Source organism: Marmota flaviventris, chromosome 10, assembly GCF_047511675.1.
Source record: "Marmota flaviventris isolate mMarFla1 chromosome 10, mMarFla1.hap1, whole genome shotgun sequence".
In the NCBI taxonomy this organism is placed as follows: Eukaryota; Metazoa; Chordata; class Mammalia; order Rodentia; family Sciuridae; genus Marmota; species Marmota flaviventris.
In genome coordinates this window covers 26,019,758-26,047,629 of record NC_092507.1, presented here as the reverse complement: position 1 = coordinate 26,047,629, position 27,872 = coordinate 26,019,758, and the positions used below count along the sequence as shown (strand labels likewise).

At 46.6% G+C, this 27,872-nt stretch overlaps 1 protein-coding gene across 1 annotated transcript in view; it reads left to right on the top strand.

The window, feature by feature from the left end:
- Window positions 1–14,343: 14,343 nt before the first annotated feature.
- Window positions 14,344–27,872, top strand: part of Dlgap3 (DLG associated protein 3) — a 38,203-nt gene continuing 24,674 nt past the window's right edge. The window contains exons 1-3 of the mRNA XM_027937371.2: window positions 14,344–15,450; window positions 19,421–19,626; window positions 19,938–20,010. Coding sequence (XP_027793172.1) covers window positions 14,344–15,450; window positions 19,421–19,626; window positions 19,938–20,010 — 1,386 coding nt within the window. The remainder of the gene's footprint in view (window positions 15,451–19,420; window positions 19,627–19,937; window positions 20,011–27,872) is intronic.

Genomic DNA, 27,872 nt, shown 5'->3' with positions numbered 1-27,872 from the left:
GACAAGCTGGACACCTTCCAGCTAACCCTGGCTGCCATCCTGCCTTCCTTTTGGATCTTGTCACCACCATCCCACATATCCCCACCTCTGCCAGCCAGGCTGCAGAAGCCTGCTAAGTGGAGGCTCTGTGGTTCCATTCCATCAGTGATGTGGAGCGCTTGCCTTAGGGAACAGGGGTAGGGAGCAATGGGAAGGATCTTAGGAAGTCAGAGCCACTGACAGTCTGAGAGACTCCAAGAGGCATGTGAACCTCCCAGAGGAGAGGGAAGAGGAGGAGGACTGTGGTGAGCTCAGAGCCAGAGAGCTCAGGCATGGCCCAGACTTCCTGAAGCCAGATGTAGTATCCTCCCTGTTCTACTCTAGGTCCTCTCTCCTGGTGGGGAGGGTGCCTTAACCAAGGATGGGCTTGAGAATTCTTGGCCTCCCAGGCTGTGATATAAAGTCAGGTCCAATTTCTATAGGACAGTCTGGGGTTTGGCAGTAGGAGAGGAATTTCTGTTCGTCTCAACTTTGATTATTTTCTTGTCTCCCAAGAGAGGATGGGAAATTAAGTTGTGCTGCAGAATGAGGAACTAAGGTTAGACCTCAGGCAGGACCAATCAGCTGCTTGCCTGAAGGGACTAAGACATACTATGTGGGTGAGAAAAGCTGGAAGGAGGTCTGGTGAGGAAAGGAGGAAGAAATGGGAGTTGTGGGGCAGCCCCACCCCGTGCCACTTTCTTATCTTGGGTGGAAGGGGCGGTCAAGACCCAAGATCCTGTTTGAGAGTTCCTCCTCTAGACCTCCAAGCCTGGAGCTGGGTTGCCTCAGTGCTAGCATTCCTTTCAGGTTCTGGGGTGTAGGGGGCCCTTCCCTGCGTTCTCTTTTCTGGGCTAGGGGCCGGGCGCTGCAGCCGCTCCCCTCCCACCTGGGCTGTGAGCATGGGGGTTGGGCCGAAACAGCCGCCAGAGCCGCCCACCTGCCCGCGGTGTCATGGCAACGACTCTGCCCACGTGGACGAAGAGGAAAGGGAGGAGAAGAGAGGAGAGGAGGCATCACGACCGGAGGACGGCAGGGGGCTTCTCTGGGTCCCTCCTGCTGAAGCCCTCACCCCTCTAGCTTGGCCCCAGTCCTAGCTTCTTTACTTCCAAGCCCCCAGGGCAGGGTGGGGCTGGTATTCCTGCCCTGGCCTCAGAGTGTGCTTGTCCTTGGGTGTCCTGAATAATGACAACCTTGGCCTCCTGCACTGTGGGGCCCTGGCTGGGGTCCTGGGGGACCTGGGGCTTTGGCACATGCTGGTTTCTCCCTCTCTCCCCATCCTGCAAGTCGGGGATGGAGCCTGGGGCTGAGGGGATGAGAGCCCGACCTACTTCTCTATTTTCTCACTATTTTTCAAAAGGAAAATGACCCACTTTTCAGCCAATCGGACTGGGGCCTGTTCCCAGGCTGATTCCCTGAGCCCCCCTGCCCAGGCCTCTGCCCCATCCTCAGCCTCTTAGACACGTGCTGGGCCCACTTTTTAAGGGAAGCAGGTGCACCTGTGTAGAGGGGTCCCCCCTGCCATCTGTGCCAGGCTCAGGGAGGAACCTGTTCTGAGTGGGGCACGGGTAGGCCAAGATTGGCTGATCCAGCTCCTATCACCCCTGCTTTGGGGGAGATGCTGTGGATTGCCTCAGTCCCAGGCACTTTGAATGACCTATCTGCCAGCCCCTTACACTCCCAGGATGTATCTTCCATCTCACAGATGGCAGGAAGGGCTGTGGGGAGGGCTCGAGGAGAACCACGTCCCCCTTCTCACCTTGTTTTGCTGGATGGTAGTGGGCTTTTCCCAAACTGCTCCATTTCCATGTGGAAAGGGAGAGCCTTTGGCGCTGAGAGACATGTCTGTCTGACTGCCTGCATAACAGTTCTTCCCAGAGACCCCTCCTAGAGGGTTCTGCCTGTGCCTCTCTTCCCAAGCCCCTCCCTTTCTCTAGGATATTGGTCTGGGCCTCAGAGCCCCCTCCCTCCCTCAGCTATATTGGCCTGGACTGGCTTGGGGGGTGATTAGGGATTTAATTATTTAGTTTCTCCAGCTCAGTAGATTAATTCCATCCATCACAGGCAGACCGAGTCTTCTCCTTCTCTCTGGGCTGCCTGGCCAACCCCAGAGGGAGGGAGCAGCATTGCTCACCTGGGCCTAGTATTGGATCTGGGAACAATGGATAAAGTTCTTGTTGGGGGAGGATTTGGTGTATGACATTGAGCAGATATGGGTGCTTAAGAGCTGTGAAATGAACATGTATAGCTCTCGGACGGGGATGAGCATGTGGATGTGTGAGATGTGAGGTTTGCATCTGTGCAGCTTCTGTGCACACAAACATCAGTGTGTTGTGGATGAAAACACACATGTGTAAGGGCCTTTACAGGAATAAGTTTGTGTATTATCTGTGTACATTATTTGACGATGGCTATATGTGAGAGGACAAATTCTGTGTAAGATGTATATAGATGACTTCATGTCTCTGCAATTTACCTATACATGAACACGTGTTCAATTGTGAATGAGCAGTCTTGGGAACATATATAGCCACGTGGGAGGGAGGGACGGCGGGGGTGGAGCTTTCCTGAGGCAGAGTGCTGAGCCAGGGCCATGGAGTGCCGGCTGCTGGCCTCATCAGACCATTTTGGTCAGGGAGACATGCTACTTTAGCCATGTCTGTTTAGCCTGGGCTTGGTGTCCTGGTGGTTGAAAGTGTCAGGCCTGGATTCAGACACATATTGAAATCCCTCTTCCACCACCTGTGTGACCTTGGGCAATTTTCTTTATATTCTAAGACTCTCTTTCCTCATCTGTAAAATGGGACTAGTGATGGTAGCTCCTGCATAGTTCAGTTGTGAGGACTATAGGAGGAAATGCATCCAAAGCACTTAACACAGTGTCTGTGTGGTTGTGGGCATTCAGGGAGCTTGAACCTTAGAACGAAGAATTGAAAGGCACCAGATATTGTCTGTTCAGTGTTTGAATCCAACCTCAGCTCGAATGCCTCCCTGGGCAGGAAACTCCCAGCTCTTCAGCAACTGGGACCAAGTTTCCCTGCTGTGAAATTCTGGCCCAGCTATAGGGAGTCATTTTTCTTCTGCCTTCTCCTGTTTCTCCCCCTTTCTCTAAGCATTAACTGGGGGTGCTATTTCTTGATGGCTCAGTTGCTGACCCTGAAAATGTTGGGCACCTACTGGGTGCTTGGTTTGTCCATACAGAGATAGATTGAATGAATCATGGCCTTTAAAGAGCTCACAGTCTGACAACACAGTTACCCTTCTGTGCTGAAGGGAAGTATGGGACCCAAGAGGAGGTAGGACCTTCTGTGTCCTGGAGTTGATAGGAAAAGCACTCCTACGGAAGGCTTTTTAGAAGAGGGTGAAATTGAAAGGGACAGGTCTTCTATGTGGCACTACAGTCTATACTGCTTCCTCTCCTCACATACCCTCCTGTTCTCTCCCCAGATGCCCACTCTCTTCTGTCCTTCTAAGCCTGGAAATTTAGAGAGAGGAGCAAGGGCTCAGACAACCCTGAGGCTGGGGCAGGGTCTGGCAGTTTCAGGTAGTGCCAAGATTAGAACCCTGCTGTCAGCCAACAAAAGGACCTTCAAGGGACCCTGGGGGAACAGCCCTGTGCTTGATTTCCCTATAGGGGAGGCTCAGAAGGAGGGGACAGGCCTCGTGCTGGAAGTCCCTGACACAGCTCACACAAAAGGCTTATAGGGAAAGAAATATATATATAAAAAAAATGGGAACTTGGTAAAATGATGGATATGTTAGCTTAATTGTGGTAACCACTTCATGGTATATAGGTATATCAAAATATTATATCACACACATGTTAAATATATGCAATTTCTGTTTTTTCTGAAGAGCAGGCCTAGGAGGTATCCTGAAAACTGTACTTTTGATGACTTCCTCAGATGATTCTGATTTAGATATCTGAAGAACTGTTTTTCAAACACTGAGTCGATGTACAAATATGTACTACAGATGAAAATCAAAATCTTCCATTGAGTTGTGGTATCCAGAAATTATGAGGGCCACAGAAGGATTAAAACCTTAGAAAGCCACATTTGGTAGAAGAGACACTAAAACACAAAATTGAATAACATTTGAAGAATTTCTTGGAGTTATTAACCTATGTCTAGAAATAAGTCTCATAAGGAATGTCAGTCACTATTTATCTAAGGATGTAACAACTTAATAAATGATTGTATTATATTTTCTGGAAAAATTTTAAAAAGGCTTATAGGACAGTGTGTTAACCCTGGAGGCAGTTCTAAACTTAGAACCTCCCAGAGGGACTAGATACCTAGGCTGGCGGTAGGAAAGGTTATGATCCTGGCCAAGCACCTCATGCCCAGTGGACCCCTGTCATGGACTTGGGCACCTACCTGTTGTTCTCAGGTGGCCCTGCAGGATCAGGTCAGGCAGTACACTGAAGGCCAGGGCAGCACCAGCCCAAATCACATACAAATGAAAGAAGGTGCTAGGGCACTAAAGTCAGGAGTAGCCAATATATGGGGACAAATATGCCAGTTGACTTGTTGCCACAACCTAATGAAGTAGGCATCAATTTCCCTATTTTATGGATGAGAAAATGGAAGCTCAGAAAGAGGAAAGGGTTGTTCATGGTCACGCAGGTATGCTGCAGTAGATGATCGGAGGTGGATGATTGTCTCTCTAGTACCCAAGCTGTGAGGTTGCTGAACTTTCCCTTCCAGATCCCTGGAGTTGGAAGAGAAACTGCCAGCCCTGGCTGCAGGGGTTTGGCAGGATCTGTGAATCAAGGGCTTCTAGCTCTCTCAGATGACACCATCTTTGGCCACCTGGGCTGTCCTGCTGTCTCCTGCATGTTCAAGATGTGGGATGTCTTCAGAAAGATTCCAGGCAAACAGATTCTTCAATGCATGAAACAAATGAGTTTTCAGAGTGTCCATTTCTGATCCAAACCTCTCATTTGGCCACAACCTCAGCCCAGGGCTGTCTGAGACATCCTCCTAGAGGTCTCAGCTGGGTGTGGTGGCTCATGGCAGTCATCACAACAACTCGGGAGCCTGAGGCATGAGGATGGCAAGTTTGAGGCCAGGCTGGACAACTTAGTGAGACCCTGAATCAAAATAAAAAAGTAAAAAGGACTAGGGATGTAGTTCAGTGGTAAAGCATCCCTGGGTTCAATCCCCATTAAAAACAAAAACAAACCCACAAAAAGCAAAACCTTGTGTCTAATTCCCATACAGTTAAATTGTTTTTCTTTCATTATCAATAGCTACCCTTCAGCAAAGTATGGGACATTTCATCTGTATTATCTTTATTCTTATGGAATCACAGTAAAAAAAAGTGACTATTTTTATTCCCATTTGAAAATGGGGAAAGTGACCTTGAGAGAGACGAAGGGACTTCCTTAAGGTTACATGTTTAGTAACTGGCAGACCTGGGCTACGAACCCTAAAGTTTGGTTCCAGGCCTGGAACTCATAGTCTCTCTCACCAGTTGTTCCTGGCCAGGATCTCTTAGGAGTTCTGGTCCTGGGAGTCTTCCTTCTTTACAGATGGAGGCTCCTGGAGACCTTCAAGAGGGGGAGAATGGACATGGCAGGGCAGCATAGCAGAGAATCAGTTTAGCTGACAAGATGGAGGAGATGGCTGAGAACAGGCTGGAAATGTTGGCCATGATGGGTGAAGCTGATCAAGATGAATTATGTCTTAGTGGGCCTTTGGCAGCCCTGGAGAAGGAGGATGAAGTTCAAACTCTGCTTTTGGGGTCTCTTGATTACATGGTCCAACTGAAGAAGGAGCTCTGGGACCCAGGAAGTTAGAGTTAGGGGACCTACTTGGGGCTGGAGGGTGAACCCCAAGTCTTACTCCTACATACAGCTCATCCATGAGAGCCCTCCTTACAGCCTATTCTTGCCATGAAACATTGGGATGTTTTCTTTTTTTTCTTCTTACTCCTTCTCTACTACCTTCCCTGTGCAAAAGGGCACATCTTAGGGTAGACCTGGGCAAACAGGATGAGCAGGGCTGGGTTCAGAGGCAGAATTTCTAATACCAAATTTTGAAGATTGTTCCAAAGCCTTTTTTTTTTTTTGCAATGCTGGGTATTGAACCCAGAGCCTCACGCATGCTAGGCAAGCACTCTACCATTGAGCCACACCCCAGCACTGTTCCAAAGCCTTTTGAAGGAAAGGTGTGGAGGTTCTTTCTGTGGGCACCAGAAGGTGGGTGAGGCAGCAAGGGAAGACACTTATTCATGCAATAGATATTTTTTTGAGCACCCATTAGTGCCAGGCATTGTTCTAGATGCTCAGGATACTGCAGTGCATGAGACAGATACAGTTCCTGCCCTTCTGGAACTTAGGTTCTACCATGGTAAGACATACTCTACATGTGTAATGAATGGAGAAAATAATATCAAGGAGCAATAAGTTCCATGAGGATAATAAAACAGGGTGATGTAGAACGACATGGGGGATGTGGCTGAACTTTAGTTAGAGCGAGTGGTCAGAGAAGGCCTCTCTGAGCTGAGCCCCAAAAAATGAGACAGAGGAAGCCATGGGAATATCTGGGACAGAGTGTTCCAGCAGAGAGAACATCAAGTGCAAAGCCCCCTGAGGTGGGATTTTCAAAGAGATTATAGGTAGTGTGGGTTATTCACAGGCTGAACGCCATCCAGTGGGTCAGGAGATGCATTTAGACTCAGATCTGCCTACATGTCTTGAGTGTTTTGGAGCAGTAAACCCATTTTCTATGAAATTCCTGCCCTATGCCCCCAGGAAGAGTTGATGAAATACAGAAGTGAAGGTGAGTGAATAAGACTGCAAACCTCTCTCCTTCCATTCTGTTCCTCCTCCTTCTTTCTCCACTTTCTGGGGCAGGGAGGATAGGAGAAGAAGGGTTTTCCTTGGAGTCCTAAGGGCTGGGGTCTTTAGCCATGGGACGGGTCGAGGGGTTGAGGAAAGCACGGACAAGGGCGCCAGACCAGCAGCTACAGAGATCCTACCACAGTCATCCGGGTAAAGCCAGTGTCACACTGGCCAGGGGGCTCAGGCAGAGGTAGGTGAAGGGAGAGGCCTCTGTGGGCAAAGATGAATAGCCAGGTCAGGGGCTCTGTGTTAGGCTTCCAGTGGCTAGCTTATTCTGCATGGGCACATGGCCCCTGCCATCCAAGCTGCAGGCCAGTCAGGGATTGGGAAAGGGCTGTACAGGAAAACTGAGACAGAATCCTGGCCATATTGGTTAGGTCAGCCCAAGGAAATGTGGGAGATAGGCGAAGCCTGAAGCTTTGGGGTCCCTGGGCACACGTGGCTCACCCACAGGCACGGAAGAGCCCAGGCTTGTAGCATCAAAATAAATTCTAGGCCTCACTTGCTCTAAGTTCTGCTCTAATACTGGAACTGGTGTGGGGATGACCTCATGGGCTCCCTGTGATGGGATCAGGTAGGACAGACCCCCAGTGAGACAGCAGCTGTACCCTTTTGCTGAACAATCACGTCAAGCTTGTCACTCTCCCAGAGGCTCCCCGAGGAAGGGGTGAGTCAGACAATATTCAGTAATCGAAATCTTCGTCTTTGCCCAAGGTGTCACTTTGTCAACCTCTGAGACACTTTGTTAAACGCACCTGGATCCCTGGGTCCCTAGATATGGACTATCTTAGGAACAACTTATCTTTTCCACAGCAGAATACCTTTGGCCTTAGATGGTTGTCACAAAGAGATTAAGTGACCTACCTAAGGTCACACTGTAAGCCAATGGAGGAAGTAATAAAAGCAAAACCACAAATGACAATATCTACCTTTATTGGGTTTTTACCATGTGCTAGGTACAGTGCTAAGGGAATTATATGCTTTCCTTTATTATCCCTTACATCATTAGTACCTTTATGATGGCTCTCATACAATCCCCATTTTGCAGGTGAGGAAATAGTTTAAGAGAGGTGAATCACCTGCCCAAGTACACACAGCTAGTAAGTGAGTGGAGAGGGATTTGAACCCAGATAGTCTGAAGACACAGTCCACACCAATAACCGCTTTGATCCAGTGAGTTTGTGAGTCACCTAGGTCTCAAGAAAATCAACTGATTTGGCTGGGCAGAGCCCTGGGGGCTAGGGAGAGAAAACACTGACTCCTTCCTCTGTATCCCTTTTCCTTCCCCCATTTTCCATTCTTTTTCTGGAAGGTAATTGCTTGGGCCAGTGACAACCTCCCTGGCGAATTACACAGCTGGTTTCCCAGTGAGATTTGTAACAACAACCCCGCCAGCCTGGCAGCCCCCAGCAAGTTCCGGTTTAAGAAACTAATTGCTGGATTGTGTAGTTGGTGCTAAATTGGGTAATTTCTTGGTGACGGCATCTGTGCCACTTCTTCCATTCCCAGATAGATTCAAGCTCTATCAGAGAAGAATTTGTCACACACGGCACCCTCCCAGACTCCTTCACTTCCCACTTCCCAGCCAGCCACAAGCCACTTGCAGAAGTGGCTGCTTTCCCGGCCCAGAGGTTCATCATCTGGGCAGCTCCTTGTGTCCTGGGATAGTGGAGAGATGACTTAGTGCAGTAAAGTGGGGAAAATAATGGCAGCACCCAGAGTTGCCACAGGGCTTCAGAGAGCTTCTTTTATTCTGTGCTCGTCTGACTTTGGTCTTGGCATAAACTCACGTTCTCGCCACGCAGGGGAAAAGGTTAAATCATGCACTGGTTTGCTCTGGAGTGTGTGATATAGGTGAGGTCTTTTGATTGGTTTGTTTGCTAAATAAAAGCAAAAACATCCAAATGCACTTTCGTTGCTGTATTTCCTTCAGAATGGCATTGGGTAAGTGACTTCTCTGGGCTAACAGCACAGACAGTGGAAAAGTTAAGGCTTTGGAATTAGGCAGCGCTGGGTTTGACTTCTGGCTTTGCTACCGGCTTTCAGTGTGACTTTAGGATGGTTAATTAGCTTCTCAAAGTCTCATTTTCTTTTTCTATAAATTGGGAGGGGTGGGGATAATCTCCATCTCTTGAAATGGTTTTGGGAATCAGATAAAATATCACAAATGAAAGGCTGTTGTTCTTTGTAGGCTCTAAAAAGTCTCTCAACAAGCACCTGCCACGTGCCAGGCACTGTGCTAGGGGCTGGGGAGAACACAGCGACTGAGACGGACAAGATTCCTGCGCGGAACTTACATTCTAGCGGGAGAGACAGGTGATCTCGGAATCACACAAATTTAAAATGGTAACGATGTAAGAGCCAGGTCCGTGGTGCCTTGAGAGCAAACAGCAGGGGGATCTGACCTACTCAGGGAGGCCAGAGAAAGCTTCCCCGAGGAAGCAACCACTGGGCTGAGATCTGAAGGGAATGCAGGAGGCAGCAAGGCAGAGGTGGGCCGGAAAAGCATTGGGGACAGTGGGAATAGGCCCCATGATGTGAAGGATCATGGAACTGAAAAAAGACTGGCATGGCTGAAGCAGAGAGAGCAAGGAGGGGGCATGTGGTGAGAGGATGTCGGAAAGCAGGAAGGGACACGCCGTGCTGGCCTGGTCAGACAGGTGAAGGTGCTTTGTCCTAAGCATCATCAGTAAGCCAGTGAAGAATTTAAAGCAGAGAAGCCACATGATCAGATTAGCGTTTTCAGATGATCATTTGGGTTGGAGTAGGGTAAGAGCTGAAACATGGAGACCAGTTGGGAGACTTTTGCAGATGTACAGGCAGAAGGTGATGTTCAGAGGTGTAGCTGGATTCGTTCGTAGCGCTTTCTGCTGCACATGCAGAAAATCTGGCCCAGGGAGGTTTAAAATAGAGTTCATTCCCTATCACAGCAGGCCTGGGGAAAGGCAACCGCTTGTGTTGCTTCCTGGCTCCTTGGTGCCAGGACTAACATCCCTGCCGTTGCCGAGGGCTTTCTCTCACAGTGGCAAGATCGCTACCCTCATTCTGGCCATCGTTATTTTATTCTGGCCAAAAAGAAGGGGAGGAAAGATGGCACTAGCAAGCTCCATCCTTTTTTGTGACAAAGGCAAGACAATTTCCCAGAAACCCTCACCTAATTTTTATGTTTTGTTTTGAAGTCCTGGGGATTGAACTTGGTGGTGGGCTACCACTGAGCTACATTCCTAGCCTCATTTTTTTTTTCCTAAGACAGGGCCTTACTAGGTTGTCCAAGCTGGCCTTGAACTTGAGATCTGCCTGTCTCAGTCTCCTGAATAGCTGAGATTACAGGTGTGTGCCACAGTGCCTGTCTCATCATATGTTCATGTATATATATCGTTAGCCAAAACTGAATCACATGGCCTGAAGTTACATGGGAGGCTGGGAAAGGGAGGAGGTTAGGAATGAGTTTTAGCTAGTCAGCCAACAATGATTGGTGGTAACAGAAATAAGTGGGTACATTTATTTTTAGGAAGCAGAATCCATAGGACTGGGTGATAGATTATGAATCCCTTCCTCACTTGTTTTTCCTTTCCCTAGATCATGTCTAGTATGAGTAAATGGCTGTGTTGGAGAGAGGTGCCAAAATAGTGGGGACAGAGGGTGAAGGAATGTGGCTGTGAAGCATAATATATAGCAATAAATCAGTTGATAATGAATTTTTTTGTTGTTTAGGAAATCCATAAATTAGATATCTTTTCCCCCCAGTAACTTGGATTTTTTAAAATATCCTTTACTATTTGGTCACTGAGGAATTCAGAAGTCCAAAATAAATGCCTCACATGAGACATTACATTGCATGATATTTTACAGTTTATAAAGTGGTTTTGTATGCATTGTGTCATTTGATATGCACTGAAGTGAGCAGGGATCTCTATAGAGAAGTTGGGTCACTTGTCTGGGTTGTATACCTTCTGGTCTTGAGACTGTGCTCTTTCCACTAGACAGTGCTGCCCTGTAGGACATGGGTCAGGGAGCCAGAAGGGTCTGTCTGGAGAGGAGCAACTGTAAGGACTTATCTCCTCTGAGAACACAGCTAGGAGAATATGGATCAATTTTAAAGAGACTGAAGTTTGTTAAGCTCTTGATCGCAGCTCACCTATGTGAAGCTGGATACAGAGAGCAACTGAGAACATCTACCATTGGGAAGTTCAGTGTGAGATTCCAGCTTAATAGGACTGCAAACCAACCAAATGGGATTGTGTGCAGTTCTACCAAAGTGGCTTTTGGTGCTCTGCATCTCAGACTTGGGTCCTGCCTGGGCCAGGAAGAGGAGTGTGCCATGGACAAAGGACCAGGCTGTCAAAGCTTCTATCCAAGGTGTGGAAATGTTTTCGAGTGCTTTTCTAAGTGCCTAAGAGGCAGCCATCTTGGTCTGAAGTGCCCTCTGTTACCCCAGAAAAGGGCAGTGGAAGAGAAGAATTGTCATAGAGCCAGGCAGCTGATATCTGTGAGGTCACCCCAGTCTCTCTCCAGGCAAGATAACCAGTAGCCACTCCAGTTCAGTTCCCAGGGTGAGCTTGGAGCTAGGCATATTTCACATTCTCCTCTATGGAAGATTCCCAGGAGACTCCACAATCTTCTTCATTGTCTCACATCCCTCAGGGTCAGGAAGTTCTTCCTGATGTCTGACTGCGTCTCTTCACTACTATTAATCACGCTTGCAAAGCTAGCTCTTCTTCCTGACATCCCTGTGTCTAATAATGGCATCATTAGTCTTCCAGTCACGGCTGCTGCAAACTTCAGAATCGTCTTCCTTTCTGACTCCCTCTCTCTCCTTCCCACTGTTCTCCAAATCCTGTCTTTCTACTGGAACTTTCTCAGCCCACCCCTCAGAATTCTTTATTTGTACAACTTTTCTGGCTTGTGCTTGCCTTTCCTCCATTGGGAGTTATCTCCCCTCCACCTTTGTGAAATACACAGCCATCTTGTACTCTAATTCAGTACCCTCTTCTCTGAGAAGTCTTCCTTGATTTCTCTCTACTGAATGGTTTTGCTCTCATCTGAACGAGCCTAATATTTTGGCACCTCTCTCCAGCACAGCCATTTGCTCATGTACTTAGTATATGTTTATTAAATATTAGGTCTGAGCAAAGCCCTAGATTAGATTCTAAGGATCCAGAGATGAATAGGACTTGGTTCCTACCCCACAGAAGACTATACTGTAGGGGAGGAGAAAGAAATGGCAACAATTTCAGTGCAGTGTGATAGTTGTTTCATGGGGCCACCCTGGGTGTTATAAAAGCCCAGTAGAGAGGCATAACCCAGAATGAGAGTACAGAAAGTCTTCAAGGGAAGGTGGGGCTTAATGTAAGTGTTAGCTGGGGTTGGGAGGTTTGGGGCAGGTGAAAGGAATTTCTAGGAGGAGGGAACAGCTCATGTAAAAATATAGGGACCTGAAATAACTCTGTCATGCGAAAGGTTGTTCCCTGTTAAACTATAGACCCCTTGAGGACAGGGATCACATTTAAATTACCTCTATACAAGTCTCATTCAGAGTTTTACTCATGGTAGCTGCTCAAAATGTTTGTGGAAGGCAGACATATTTAAGGGCAATGAAAATGCTGTGGCTCAGCACCATGGACAGATCACACAGACACCTGCAGTTGGAGGTAGTCCAACCTGTGAGCTCATTTGCATGTATTTGCATAACGAAGCCAACCTCATTTCCCTGGGGGTCTGAAGGCTCTGCATCATGGGGGATCCAATCAGTCTTGGTTTTGGGGGTTGGGAAGGGAAACTGTCAGGGCCAGAGACCAGAGGACTTCAGAAGAATCTCTTTTCCCTTTTGCTGACCACTTCTTTCTTTTCTGTTAGGATCCAGTGGTCCTGAGCCTTCTGAAGTTAGGATTCTGCCTGGTGGTGGGGATCCTGACATCAAGGATGGGATACCCCGGATGGTGAGTGGTAGGAAATTCTGGGAGAGGGGATTAGATTCAGGTTCTCAAATCTGAATAATTTGAGTTTGTGTAACCTTACTATTTTGAGCTCCAGTTTCTCATGGTAAGTGTGGATAATGTCTGCATGATAGGCTGTCAGTGGGGTTAGGGTGTTAGGTATGCACAGTACCTGGTACATAGGAAGTGTTTAGGAAGTAGTATGAGATTAACTGTGAGCAGAGTTTGGAAGAAGCCTGAAACAGGGTGGGTGTGGGGAGGTGGTGGTGGGAGGAAGGGAGATGGAGTCTCAGAGGTGCTGCTGTCTGGAGTCTTCTGGATTGTCATCCCCTCCTAGTCAGCAGATGGCCCAGGACATGGTCTGGGATGAGGGAGAGCTCCGTCTGCCAGCTCCTTCGTCCCTGTCCTTCCTGCTGTCACCCCCTCCTGCCATAGCTCCTGTCCTGGCAGCTCCTGGAGTTCTGATTGGAGGCAGCTCTTGCTGAGAGTTGACCTCTCTGTCCTGTAGCCTTGGCAGCCTGGGATGGGGGCCAGGGACACTGGTTCCAGACCTTCTTCTTCATCACCTCTCTGCCTTGCCAGCCCACTGTTCCTGGGAGGAGGAACTCCTGGGTTCCAATCCCAGTTTAGGATTCAGATACTACCTGTATAGCCAGCATCCCTGCTCTATGGCTTTTCCTCCCTCCTTGATTCCCCCACCCCCTCCCCAGTGGAAAGAAGCTGTGGGAGGGGGTACATGACAAAAGGGGAAATTTCACTAGAGAATATTTGGAGCCCAGAATATTTCCCCGAAGAGGCCTTTCATGCTCATAGAGGGTGGGAGCAGCCACAGCTTCTGCATAAGCTCACAGCCCCAGTGGAGGAAACAGGAGGAGTCATCTCAGGTTTTCCTTTCTGTCTCAGTGGTGGGGGTGGGGGAATGAGCCTGCAGCCAGATGGAAGGAACTGGGTGTGGAAGGAAGGGGAGGGATTTTTCTGTGAAATGGTGCTAGATATGTAGATTTGGGTCCAGTGTTCTCTGGTCACCTGGCTGGGAGCTGTGACCCTGAGGCCGGCACCTATGGTAGTAGGCTGTGGAGTAGGGTTGGGACAGGTGTATAGCTCTGGATCTGTTTGCCTAAACCCAGCATGTTAAAAGTTAGTTCACCTAATGACTGGTTTCCTTGACTATTTGGTGTGTTTGCTGTGGATTTCCTTTTGTTTTTGATAACCTAAGGATATTTAAAAACCCATTTGGCTGAGAGGATTTCCTCTTGTGAATAACTATATATCAAATTTGCAGCATTTGATGAATGACGGGATTATTTTGTGTCCTTGTGTCTTTGTCTGTTGTGACTATTTTAAGGACTTTTCAGCCCATTTGTGGAAAAGTAGTACAATTAATCACAATAAATTGATACCTAAAGGAATACAAGACTGCCTAATGAAAGATGGTTTTAGGTGAAGTAGCTTGTTCGGTTTGAAACCCATTTCTCCCTATTTTCCCAGGAGGTTCCTGGGGCCTGGCCCCCAACACTATGAAGAGCCTTTGCTGAGGCCATGAGGGGTTACCATGGCGACCGAGGCAGCCATCCCCGCCCAGCCCGCTTTGCTGACCAGCAGCATATGGACGTGGGCCCAGCTGCCAGGGCCCCATACCTGCTGGGCTCCAGGGAGGCCTTCTCCACCGAGCCCCGCTTCTGTGCCCCAAGAGCTGGCCTGGGACACCTTTCTCCAGAAGGTCCCCTGAGCCTGAGTGAGGGGCCATCAGTAGGCCCTGAGGGAGGGCCAGGGGGGGCTGGGGCAGGGGGGGGGAGCAGCACCTTCCCCAGGATGTACCCCGGCCAGGGCCCCTTCGACACCTGTGAAGACTGTGTGGGTCACCCTCAGGGCAAGGGTGCCCCCCGCCTGCCTCCCACACTCCTGGATCAGTTTGAAAAGCAGTTGCCCGTTCAGCAAGATGGCTTCCACACGCTACCATACCAGCGAGGTCCAGCAGGGGCTGGGCCTGGGCCAGGGCCAGGTTCTGGCGCCGCCCCAGAGGCTCGAAGCGAGAGTCCCAGCCGCATCCGGCACCTGGTTCACTCTGTGCAGAAGCTCTTTGCCAAGTCCCACTCTCTGGAGGCACCTGGAAAGCGGGACTATAATGGGCCTAAGGCCGAGGGAAGAGGTGGTTCTGGGGGAGACAGCTACCCTGGCCCAGGCTCTGGAGGCCCCCACACCTCGCACCACCACCATCACCACCACCATCACCACCACCATCAGTCCCGGCATGGCAAGAGGAGCAAGAGCAAGGACCGCAAGGGGGATGGGAGGCACCAGACCAAGGCCGCCGGCTGGTGGAGCTCCGATGACAACTTGGACAGTGATAGTGGCTTCCTGGGGGGTGGGAGACCCCCTGGGGAGCCTGGTGGTCCCTTCTGCCTGGAGGCTCCAGATGGGTCCTACCGGGACTTGAGCTTCAAGGGACGCTCAGGCGGGTCGGAAGGCCGCTGCCTTGCCTGCACTGGCATGTCCATGTCACTGGATGGACAATCAGTCAAGCGAAGTGCCTGGCATACCATGATGGTCAGCCAGGGCCGGGACGGATACCCTGGGGCCGGGCCGGGCAAGGGGCTTCTGGGTCCGGAGGCCAAGGCCAAAGCCAGGACTTATCACTATCTGCAGGTGAGGCTTTGTGGGGGTGGGGAACAGGGTCCTCAGCCCTCACCAGTCTTGTCAGCCAGGAAACAGGGAAAGGGTTGGATGGGAACCAGCTGACCCTCTGATGGAGGGCATGCATGCAGAGAGGTTCCACTTGCCTCACTGTGTCACCCTGAGCTCCTGTTGGGGCTTTAGTTCCCCAGTTTGTGCAGTGCAGGGGCCCTTCTTCTGATGATGCACATCAGTGCCAGGAAGACTTCTCACTGACCTACTGTTTTGGACAAGGTGTGCTGACCTCTATCTTATGAAATTGGAGGCAGAATGAGGTTGAGAAAAGGCAGTGCATAGCGTGAAGCTCTCTGACCCTAGCTGCCCTTTAGCTTGGAGGTTGGCAGTTGGAAAACAATTCTCCTGGCCCAAAGCCTTCTCCTGAACTTTACTGCTCAAATCAGAGTGGTCCAGATGTTTGAATATGAAGGCCAGTTTCCAGAATATGCTTCTGCTGAGGTTTGTCATTCTTGGGTACCTGTGGTGGGAAAGCTGGTGGGGGAAGGGTGGCGGGGTATGGAAGAGCTCTGGGTCACTGTCTTGTGAGTTTTCCTAGGCTGAGGACATGCTGAAGTCTGAGCCTTGATTTAATTCCAGGTGGTGTTGGGAGTGGAGGTTCTGACAATAATTGGCATGCTCTCCCCATCCTGTTTTACTACCTCTGAGGCCTCTGCTGGCGAGCCTAAGAGTTTTGACCTCTTCTGATGGACCATTCATCGCACCCTCTGCCAGCCCAGTCTGTTTTCTTGAGCTCTCCTGTACTTTTAGAAGGAAAAGTCAATAAAAGTTCTGGAGGTCCAGCAGACTTAGGGTTATCTCCTAAACCCACATTCCTCATAGATGATCAATCCACATTCATTCATTCCCTGAGCATTTACTTTGTGCTCAGATGGGTACAGAGGTGAAGACATAGACACTGCTTGTGAGAACTCACAGTTTAGGAGGGGTAGACAAGGAAGCAGCTGGAATAGAGTATGATTGGCTGTGACAGAAGAGAGTCCTGGGCACCATGGGGACACAGGAGTCCCTCACCTACCTGGTGATGGTGGCCAGGGGTGGCTTGAAACAGCTTCTAGGAGGAATGTCCCCTAAATGGAGTGTCAGCAGAGGAGTTGGAGTTAGTTGAGTGCAGATTAAAAGTGTTCCAGGAAGAGACTACAGGCTGTTTAGAGGTGTGGAGAAGTGAGCCTGCATGTGTCTTTTGGGTGTTTTTGGCCTTGCTGGTAAGTTGTTCACACATTACAGTTCCCCTGGGGGAACTCTTGAAAGCCCAGAGGAGAAAATAGGGCCATTGTGGAAGTAGAAAGGGACTTCTGGGATTCGGGACTTGTGGGTTGGCCTTGGATTGCCCCCTCCTGGGTAGGAAGGTGCTCTAAGCTGAACTTTGAAGGATGCAGGGAGGGAACAGCCACTATTCCTCCCCCATAACCGAGCCCTTGCCATCCCTGGAGGCCTGCCACCATTTTGCTGCTCCCCGCTGCTTCTCCAGGGCTGCCCTGACCTCCCTGGGGGCTTCCTTTTTAACATGCACCTCACAGTGTCCTGCAGAGGAGCGAGGAACTCTGCAGTGGCTATGGAGTGGGAGCCCTGCAGTGTGGCCGAGCCTGCCCTGGCTGGCCCATCTGCTGACTTATCTGCTGCTCCCCTCTGTACAGCGTGGGGAAAGGGAATGGTCCTCAGGGTCTGGGATTCCAGGGTGTCATGGAGTGGGAAGTCCGAGCTCCTTTAGGTGAGAACTAAGGAGCTGCAGGAGCCTCCCAGACAGCCTGGCACTCCCCGGTGCACAAGCAGGGGGGCTGGCTCCATCAGACTGGGTATCTTCTTCAGACTCCTGGACCTTTTGTTCAAGTCCCATTTCTCTCCCTAGACACCAGCCCTTCCTCAACCCTTTTCTGGGTCCTCTCTTTCCATTCTGAGCCTTGTTCCTTTAAGGAGCCTCATCTCCTTTCTGTATTCCCATTTCCCAGCCCTGACCCCTTGCTGAGTCCTGCTCTTCCTTGAGGGTTCCTTCTTGGGCTCTCATTCCATCCCTGGTCCCCAGTTCTCATACTGATCCCTGTCCTTATCCCTCCCTTGAGCCCTAGACTCTCCTGAGCCTTGTCCCCTCTTGGAGCCCTATCTTTGCCCTTTGCAGCCTCTTCTTTACAACAAGTGTTTTACGTCCTGTTGGCTCCCCTTGTCGTCTCCCCTTGCCTTCACTTAGATGACATTCTTTGCAGTGTAGGTGATCCTCGTGGATTCCCTCAGAGGAAAAGCCAGGACCACCTAGCTCAGGCTGATCCCTTTACAAGGGCTTGAGCCCATCCTCTTCCATCCCTCAACTGTCCCCTTTCTAAAAGAAAATCTTTACTGTCTTTTCATCCTGAAAACATGCTCAAAGTCACTTTCACCCTAAAAACATCTTTCCTCAATTTCACTGCCCCTTGTGCTTCTTGCTTCCCTTTCTACCCGAGTTCTTAGAGTCTCCTCTCTTCATTTCCTTTTCCTTCTGCCCCTCACAGCCTCTGACCGCTGAAGGGACCTGGTTTCTGAGAGCTACCTTCAAAGGGTACCTTCCATACCTATAAGTTAAGATTTATTGATCATTCTCTGTGTCCAGAACACTCAGTATAGGTTTATTTAACTTTCCCAACAACCCTTTGATGTAGGCATAATTCCATTAGCAGTTCCCCGACAAGAAAGCCAGGTTGATGCTTAGCGATTAATCGGTTTTGCTCAAGTTCACCTAGCTAGCAAGCAGGGGGTCAGAATTTGCTTATGGATCTTCCAACTCCGAAGCCTGAGTTACTAACCTCTGAACGCACTGTGGCATTTGACATAATCAACTTCTTTTATTCTCGAGATGTCTCCTGTTTCTATGACATGGCATTCTCCTGACTTCCCTCCCACCCTCCTGCCCACTCCTTCTCAGGTGACTCCACAGGCTCCTCTTCTGTTCTTCACAGCCCCCTTTTAAATGTCAGTGGATCGCTCTTAGCTCTCTCTTCCTATATCCCCTGGGTTGTCTCCTTCTCTCCTATGGATCCAGCTGCCACCATGACTCCCACAGGTCTACCTCTAGCTCCAGTCTCCTGCTGAACCCCAGGCCAAACATCCAACCACCTCCTTAACAGTTCTGGGACAAACTCAAGGTGCTCAACCCCAAACCTATCACCTCTCCCCAAGCCTATTGCTCCGGGGTTCTGTGGCTCAGTGAGCAACTGCACCCCACCCCCCAGGTCCTCAGCCATCAGCCTGGCAGTCATTCTTAACTCCTCCCTGCCTCCTTTTCCCCCCACGGCTAATCAGGCTCACTGATGCTCCTTAACACCTCTCATCTGCATCTCCTCTTCCCCCTCATTGTCACTGTCTTAATTTAGGCCTCATCATCTCTTGCCTGGATAACAGCCTCAGCCTCCTAATTGGTCTCCCACCTGCCACTTGAGCCCCTGCCCTGCTCCTGGTCCTCCACCCTGCAGCCTCCGTCTGGGCTGTCGAGGGCTCCCTCTGAACACAAATCTGATGTGTCCTCTGCATAACATCCTCTTTGGCTCCTCACGGGGTCGAGCAGAGTCAGAGGATGCAGCAGGCGAGCTGGTTCAGAGGATGGAAGAAGAAGGATAGAAGGTGCCTGAGGTCAGTGGATACTTCACTGCCGGGAGCGGGATTGACAAAGGTCACTTGGGCTTCTGATCTTCATTCAGCCTGTCAGCACCTGGCAGATTACACCCCAGACTCTCTAAGTGGCCCTCAGTTAAGTGGCAGGAGGTCCTGGGAGGATGAAGTCGTCTCTCCCTCAAGGGAGGGGCCGACGATCTGAGACCTCCCTTCTTGTTCCTCCTCTGATTGCTCGTGGGCATGGTCTGCCCCAGCCAGGGAGCCCCCCCACTGGCAGTAGGGGTAGAGGATCCTGGCCCCTAGATTGACAAGGGACATGTCTGAGAGACAGAGGCCCTTGTCCCTGCAGGTGCCGCAAGATGACTGGGGGGGTTACCCTACGGGTGGCAAGGATGGGGAGATCCCCTGCCGTAGGATGCGGAGCGGCAGCTACATCAAAGCCATGGGGGATGAGGAGAGCGGTGACTCCGACGGCAGCCCCAAGACATCTCCCAAAGCAGTTGCCCGGCGCTTCGCCACCCGACGTTCCTCCAGCGTGGACCAGGCCCGGATCAAGTAAGGACAGGGAGGGCTGGCAGTGGGTGTCAGGAAGCTGATGCTGGCTTTCTGCAGTTGTGTGTAGAGTGGGTTCCTGTTGGGCAACCCTGCAAAGGGTTCAAGTGGGGTATCTTGCTCTGCCCCATATGAAGGGGAAGGATTTGGTTATAGTTCCTGTCTGAGTGCCTTTTGGGGGGGAGTCTCTTTACCCAGTGTCTCCTAGGGGATCTCTGGAGGTTTCTGAGGAACAGAACCTGGTCAGAAGTCCCATTGCCTTCATTTCCCTTAGCAGACCCCCATTCTGACATTGACATTTTGACCTTTTCCAGCTGCTGTGTCCCACCCCGGATTCACCCCCGGAGCTCCATCCCTGGCTACAGCCGTTCCCTCACCACTGGACAGGTAGGGAAAAGCCGGTGCACCTGGAGGGAAGGGAGGAGAGGGGTGTTCCGGGCCATATTCATCCTAGGCCTTGAAACCAGAGGTCTGGCCATGGGGAGAGGTCAGGCCTGGTTCTGGTGAAACTGGGAAACCCGTCTTGAGTCTCCCGGAGCTACTCAGACTGGGGGGTCTTAGTCGCATCTGCGGAACCTGCCAAGAATTCTCAAAGTTATGAGCTTGTAAGGAAGGACAACACTCCTTCTCTGAGGGTCTCTGGCCCTCTCCAGGCCTGACTGCTTCCAGCCCACCCCCATGCAAAGAGTGGGATTGATTTGTACAGATAGGACATGGGCCAAGCTGCAGCCTCCCAGGCGATCTGGACCTGAGTTCTGCCCCTACCACTTCCATCCCTTGGGACCCCCAGTGAGATATCTTACTTCTCAATGCCTCTCTTTTCTCATCTTTAAAATGACAACAGTAGTGGTAGTTATCTCTCAAGAGATTTGTGTGAGTTCAGCGGAAAACTGTATTCAAACACAAGGTACCAGTCCAAAAATTGGTATTTTGTACGTGTGAGTTTCATCCCTAAGTGTAGGCTTTCTCTTTAATTAAGCAGAGACAGCTGCAGTCTAGTCATTAAATCTGGAGATGGTCTTGAATTCCAGCTCAGCTACTTACCAGCTGAGTGACCTGGGGCTAGTAACTTGACTTTGTTTGAGCCCCACTTTCCCTATTTAAAAATAGGCATCATAATAGTGTTCTTGGCACATGGCCAGCACTCAATAAAGGTTAGCTATTTTTGCTGTTTGCTGGGGGAAAAAGCAAGGCAAAAAGTGATGCAGAAGACCGTCCACACGGACTCCCATTGTTCCCCACAGCGGTCTCTCAGTATTCCTTTGTTACATTTCCTGAATCAGGGAATCTTATTGGCACAGCTGTCTTTTCACATCACACCAACCTATGTTGCTAAACCCACTAGTTAATGCTCAGTTCTGGTGTTAACATCTTACCCAGTTGCTAACTCTCCTTCTTGAAACATTTTTTTTTTCTCCTTGACTTTGGACACACCAGACCCTCAAGATTCTCCCCCTGGCTGCTTAATCTCACCTGTGTGCTGGATGCCTCTAAGACTGTAGGATTTCAACATTGGAGTTTTCCAGGGCTCCTGGACTGCTTCTACACCCACTCCTTGGGTGATCTCATCTAGGCTCATGGCTTTGAATATTACTGAGAGCCTGATGACTCCTCTGGATACACAACCCCAGCCCCAATCTTCCCAGGAACACCAGGCACATTTATCAAGCCGTGTATTGAAATCTCACTTGGATGTCCAGTACAGATCTCAAACTGGAGATGCCCAAAAGTAAACTGCTGACACCCCCTTTCCCTCCTCCATGGATTGGCGCTCCACCTACCATCTTCTCCTTTTCAGATAGCATCAACTTTGTTCTTTCAGGAACTCTGGTCTGAAAGTTCAAAGTCAGTGCTTTCCTTACTTTTTTTTTTTTTTTGTGTGTGTGTGTGTATGTGTGCTGGGATGGAACCCAGGCCCCCAGACATGCTAAGCATGTCCTCTGCAGCCGTGCAACACCCCCAACCCATGAAGTCAATCTGTTTTTTTTCCTCTCTCATATCCCCTATCTAATCCCTCAGCAAAGCCTCTGGGTCCCACCTTCAAAATGTCAAAATGTATCCTGGATCCAGCCACCCTTTACCACTTCTGCTGCAAGTTACCATGTCCTTTTGCCTGGGCTCTTACAATGCCTTCTAGTTGGCCTCCTGGAACCTGCCCTAGCTTCACTTCATTCTCATCAGTGTGGACAGGGTGATCATTTAAACAGATTCCTACATTCATTTGCAAATCTGCTCAAAACCCTCACCCTTGCTCAGAGTAACCACCAAGGACTTTACCACGAGTTATAAGGCCCTGCATGATTTGTCCAGTGCTGCCTCCAAGTTCCTCTCCAAACACCGGTCCCTCTTCCACTGCAGCTGCACTAGACCCCCTGCTGTTCCTGGACACCTCACTGTGCTCTAGACTTAGGGCCTTTGCATCTGGGGCTCCCTCTGCCTGGGTGCCTCCTTCCCAGACACTGCCCTGGATCACTTCCTCACTTCTTTCAGATCTTTTCCCATATGTTCTAAAATTTTAATTTAACCACCCCCTGCCCCCCCCCCCCCCCCGCAACATTTCCGATTCCCTTTCCTCCTCCTTCTGCTCCTCTTCTTTTCTCCTCCTCCCACTTTACGTTATCTAACATCACATATACTTGATATATTTCTCCTGGAGGAATGGCTTAGAATCTCTGCTTTACGGAAGAGGAAAGAGATTTAAAGCACCAGAGACGCCACCCTATTATCTCTAATAATGCTTTTTCTCTTAAGTCTATTTTTTTTTTTTTGTTCAGTATTTGCCCAGAACATCTTTTTCCATCTTTGACTTTAAAGATTTTATTTTTGTCTGCTAATGTTTCAGGTATGTCTGTTGTAAATAGTCTGTGGTTAGATTTGATTTTATAACCATTTGATAATTGTTTGAGTGTTTAGTGAGTTTATATTTATTGTGATTGCTGATACACTTGGATTTATTTCTATCATCTTATATCGTGCCTTCTGTTTATCCTGCCTCCTGGGTGATACATTTCTACTCCTTTGCTGCCTCTTTTGGATTGATTGCCTCTTTTGGATTGATTCTTCTTCTGCCAAATCCCATGCTGGTTTGGCAGTTATGTATTCTATTTTATTCTTCATGGTTACCTTTATAATTTTAATGTACATACTTGACTTAGCAGTTCAAACCTGATGGTTTTTTTCCTACCTTCCCTCTGAACAATGCAAAGACCTTAGGACACTTAATTTTGATGACCTCTTCCATTCTTCTTTTTTTAAGCAATATGAATTTATTTTCAGTGATATAGTTCTTTCCCAACATTCATGAGGCCATGGGTTCAATTGCCAGTGCCATACACACAAAAAAATTATTATCTCACAGTTCTGGGTGCTAAAAATACAATGTTAAGTTGTGGCGCGGGTGGTTTCTCCTATTTAGGGACTTGTATTTTCATGTTGTTGTTTGAAGAATAAAATACACTGAATTTGATCAGGTACAGTTCATCTAATTTTCTCTTCATGGTTGTACTTTTGACATAAAGTTTAAGAAATCTTTGCTTAATCCAAGATCATGAAAATTAATATTTCTTATACTTAATTTAGGTATGTGATCTATTTTGAGTTTTTTTGGGGAGCACTGTGTGTATGATTTGAGTTAGGGGTCCAACTTTATCCTTTTACGTTTTTTTTTTTTTTAATTTTTTATTGTTGGTTGTTCAAAACATTACAAATTTCTTGACATATCATATTCCACACTTTGATTCAAGTGGGTTATGAACTCCCACCTTCACCCCATACACTGATTGCAGAATCACATCAGTTACACATCCATTGATTTACATATTGCCATACTAGTGTCTGTTGTGCTCCGCTGCCTTTCCCATCCTCCACCATCCCCCCTCCCCACCTCTCCCCTCCCCTCCTCCTTTTACGTTTTGATATCCAATTTTCTCAGCATCATTTTTTGAAAAGATTTTTCTTCCCCCTTGGCTCCTTTGTCAAAATCAATGTACTTATAAGTGTATGTGTTTAATTAATGAAACTTCAAATTTATTCCATGGCTATAGCCACCTGCTCGATTACTATAACTTTGTAGTAAGAATTGATTATGGTAAATTTAATAATAGGATTTTGTAATTCTTCATAAGGATTGTTTTGTGTCTCCCTTAGGAACCTTGTTGAAAGGCTTCAGGTATAGTTGGGAATTTGAAGAAACAGCATTGAATGCCCAGATCAATTTTTGGGGTATTGTGTTCTTAACAATATTAAGTATTATTATTCTTGGACATGGGCTGTTTTTTCATTTATTCAGGTCTTTCTTTTTATTTCAGCATTTAAAAAATTTAATTTTATTGTAGATTGATAAATTGTATGTAATTATGGAGTACAAAGTGATGAAATAATATATAAATAAAAGGTGGAATAATTAAAATATTAGCATGCCCATCCCCTCAAATAATTTAATGACTTTTTTTGTCAAAGGGATAAAAAATGTCTCTCTTTAAATATTTTTCTGGTTGTTGACAGACCTTTGTTTTATTTATTTATATGTGGTGATGAGAATTGAACCCAGTGCCTCACACTATAGGCAAGCACTATACCACTGAGCCATAACCCCAGTCCTTAAATGACTTTTAAAACAAACAAACAAACAAACAAGTTTTCTTTTTTTTTTTTAGTTGTAGATAGACACACTACTTTTATTTTTTAAAAATAAAAATAGGCAAGTGCTAGATCTACCACTGAGCTACAACCAAAGTCCTGAAATGACTTTTTGATGATCACTTTCCTTCTTTGTATGTTCTTGTTGCCCAGTATTTCAGTTCTACCTTTTTATCTCTCAAATTAGTCTTTATTATTGATGCTACTTTTTATGCTCAGTACTTGATTATGTGTGCTCACAACTTTACCTTTTTTCTTCTTTACCATTTACCATTGTGTCTTTTTTTAAAAAAATATTATGTACACTTTTAACCTTTATTTTATTTATTTATTTTTATGTGGTACTGAGGATCAAACCCCAGCCTCACTCGTGCTAGGCAAGCACTCTGCAACTGAGCTATGACCCCAGCCCACCATTGCAACTTATATTCATTCCTTTCTCCTAAAGTATATTCTTTTTTTAAAAAAAAATATTTTTAGATGTTGGTGGACCTTTATTTTATTCATTTATTTTTGTGTGGTGCTGAGAATCAAACCCAGTGCCTCACACATCTAGGCAAGTGTTCTATCACTGAGCCACAACCCCAGCCCCTAAAGTATATTCTTTAGTAAGTTTTTCAGTGAATGTCTGTTCACTATACAGCAAGCTTCAACAAAAATACATGTTATCCTCAGTTTTTATTTTTTATTTTTATTTTTTTGATGTCAGGGTTCAAATCCAGGGCCTCACATACGCTAGGCAAGCCCTCTACAACTAAGCTATATCTCCAGTTCCTTATCCTCATTATTTGATATAGTTTAGCTTACTAGGGGAATTTTAAGTCAATAATTATTTTTTCTCAATGTTTCAAAGCTATTTGTCATCTATCTTCTATTGTTGCTGTTAAGAAGTCTGCTATTAGTATAATTGCCTTTGTAGGTAATTTTCATTTCTGCCTGGTTGCTGTTGAGATCTTGCTTTGATTTTGGTGTTCTGCAGTCTCATTGTGATATGTTTGAGCATGTGCTCCCTAAATCTGAGGATTCATGTCTTTCATCCATTGGAAAATTCTCTCTGGTTACTGTTTGTATGGTACATTTTTTTTCCATTCTCTTACTTTCCACCCATGTTTATTTTGAATCTAAGGTATGTCCCTTATAGACCACATGTAGTTGGGTCTTGTTCTTTTGTTTTGGTATTGGGGATTGAACTCAGGGGTGCTTTACCAATGAAGTACATACCCAGTCCTTTACATTTTTTTTTAAATTTTGAGACAGGATCTTGCTAAGTTGCTGATCTTGGACTTGCCGTCCTTCTGACTCACCAGTTACTGAGATTACAGGCATGTACCACCATGTCTAGCTAATCTCTGCCTGTTGAGTGGGAGTTTTCCATCCATTAATATATAATACAGTTATTGACATGATTGGGTTGTCTCATATCATAATTTGTTTATCTGCACTTTCTTTATTGTCTTATTTTGTGTTAAATGCATCTTTTAGTGTACCATTTCAATTTCTTTGTTATTTTTTCACTATATTATTTGAATTATTTTATTAGTGGTTACACTAGGAATTACAATGTGTATCTTAGCTTATCAAATATAATTAATGATATTAAAATATAGAAGCATTGCTCCAATATATCTCCTTTTTCTATCCCTACTTTGTGGTATTATTGTTACTTATGCATATGTTATAAACTTAATAGTTGTTATAATCAACATTGGTATTATAGTAAGTGCTTTATGTAACCTTATGTCTTTCAAAGAAGAGAGTGAGGAAAATATTTTATATAGCCTTTTATATTTACTCACATAATTACAATTTCTGTGTTCTTCATTTCTTTTGTTGTATCTGAGTTACCACTAGGTGTTATTTCCTTTTAGCCTGAAGGACTTCCATTAATATTTCTTGTAAGATAAGTGTGCTGGCAATGAATTCTTCAGTCTATATCTGGAAATATCTTTATTTTAAATTCATATTTGAAGGGTAGTTTTGCTGGATATAGAATTCCTGGTTGACAGTCTTTTCTGCCATTCCATTGTCTTTTGGTGTTCATTGTTTCTGATGAAAAGCCAATGTTTCCTAATATGTGATGAATTATTTTTCTCTTGCTGCTATTAAGTTTTCTCTGTCTTCAGATATCAATTTTGACTGTTTCAATATGAGTCTCTTAGGGTTTAACTTACTTTAGGTTCATTGAGCTTCTGTAATCTGTAGATTAATTTTTTTAAAAGGAATTTATTTTAGATGTTGATGTATTTTTATTTTATTCCTTTATGTATATGTGGTGCTGAGAATCAGACCCAGTACCTTACACATGCTAGGCAAGCACTTTACCACTGAGTCACAACCCCAGCTCTATAGGTAAATTTTTTAAAAATCAAATTTAGAAAATTTAGGCCATTATTTCTTAAAATATTGTTTCTCTCCCTGTCTTTTCCCTCGTTCTTCCACCTCTTCTTCATCCTCCTTTTTCTCCTTTTCTATTCTTTTTTTCTTTTTCTAGGTATTTTGGTATACTTGATGTTGTCCCACAAATTTCTGAGACTCTGTTCATTCTGTTATATCTTCTCTTTCCATTCTTCAGATTGAGAAATTTATATTGACCTATTTTCAGGTTTACCAGTCATTTCTTATGTAGAGCCCCTCTACTGAATTTTTCATTTCAGTTATTATACTGTTCAGCTCCAGAATTTCCATTTATTTCTCTTTTTAAAAATAATTTATCTTTCTTTGTTGTGATTTGTATTTATTAAACCATTGTGGTTGTGCTTGCCTTTAAATCTTTAAGCATAAAAAAATATTTAAGAATGGCTTTTGGGCTGAGGTTGTAGCTCAGTGGTGGAGAGCTTGCCCCTCATGTGTGAGGCACTGGGTTCGATCATTAGCACCACATATAAATAAAATAAAGATATTGTGTCCATCAATAACCAAAAGATCTTTTTTTTTTTTAAAAAAAAGGAATGGTTTTCTTTTATTCTTTTAATTAATTAATTAATAGTACTGGGGATTGAACCAGGTTCTCTTTCATGGTAGGCAGACATTCTGCCACTGAGCTACATCCCAAACCCTTGAATATATTTATAATAATTACTTTGTTAGTTTTGAGTGATAAATACAACATTTGGGGACAATTTGCATTTTCTTCATTATTTGCATGTCTCATGATTTTTAGATGAATACGGAACATTTTGGGTAAATAGCAACTCTGAATTCTTAGTTTTTCCTCCTGAAAATTGTTATTGCTTTGTTTATTTGTTAATGTGTCCCTGGACAAAATTGGTGAAATCAATCTGCCCTACAACATGTAGCCACTGATGTCTCTGTTCAGTTTGTTTGTTTGTTTTTCTTTTTTAAGCCCTGTTTCCTCTGGAGGTTGTCCTTGTACCTACATATCTTAGTGTTTAGTTAAAGATTGGTCAGAAGGTGTGCTAAAAAATCCTGAGCTAGGAAGGCTTCTTTCTCTCCCTTGGTTCTCTGCAAGGCCTAAGGGGGTATAACTTCAGGTTGTTTTCAAGTTTGCCATGGCTTTTACTCTTCCCCAGGCTGTCTTGTATTTTTCTCGAACATATATATTAGTTCCATTGGCCAGGGATGTGTAGGTGGTTCAGAGCCTCTCTGGTCTC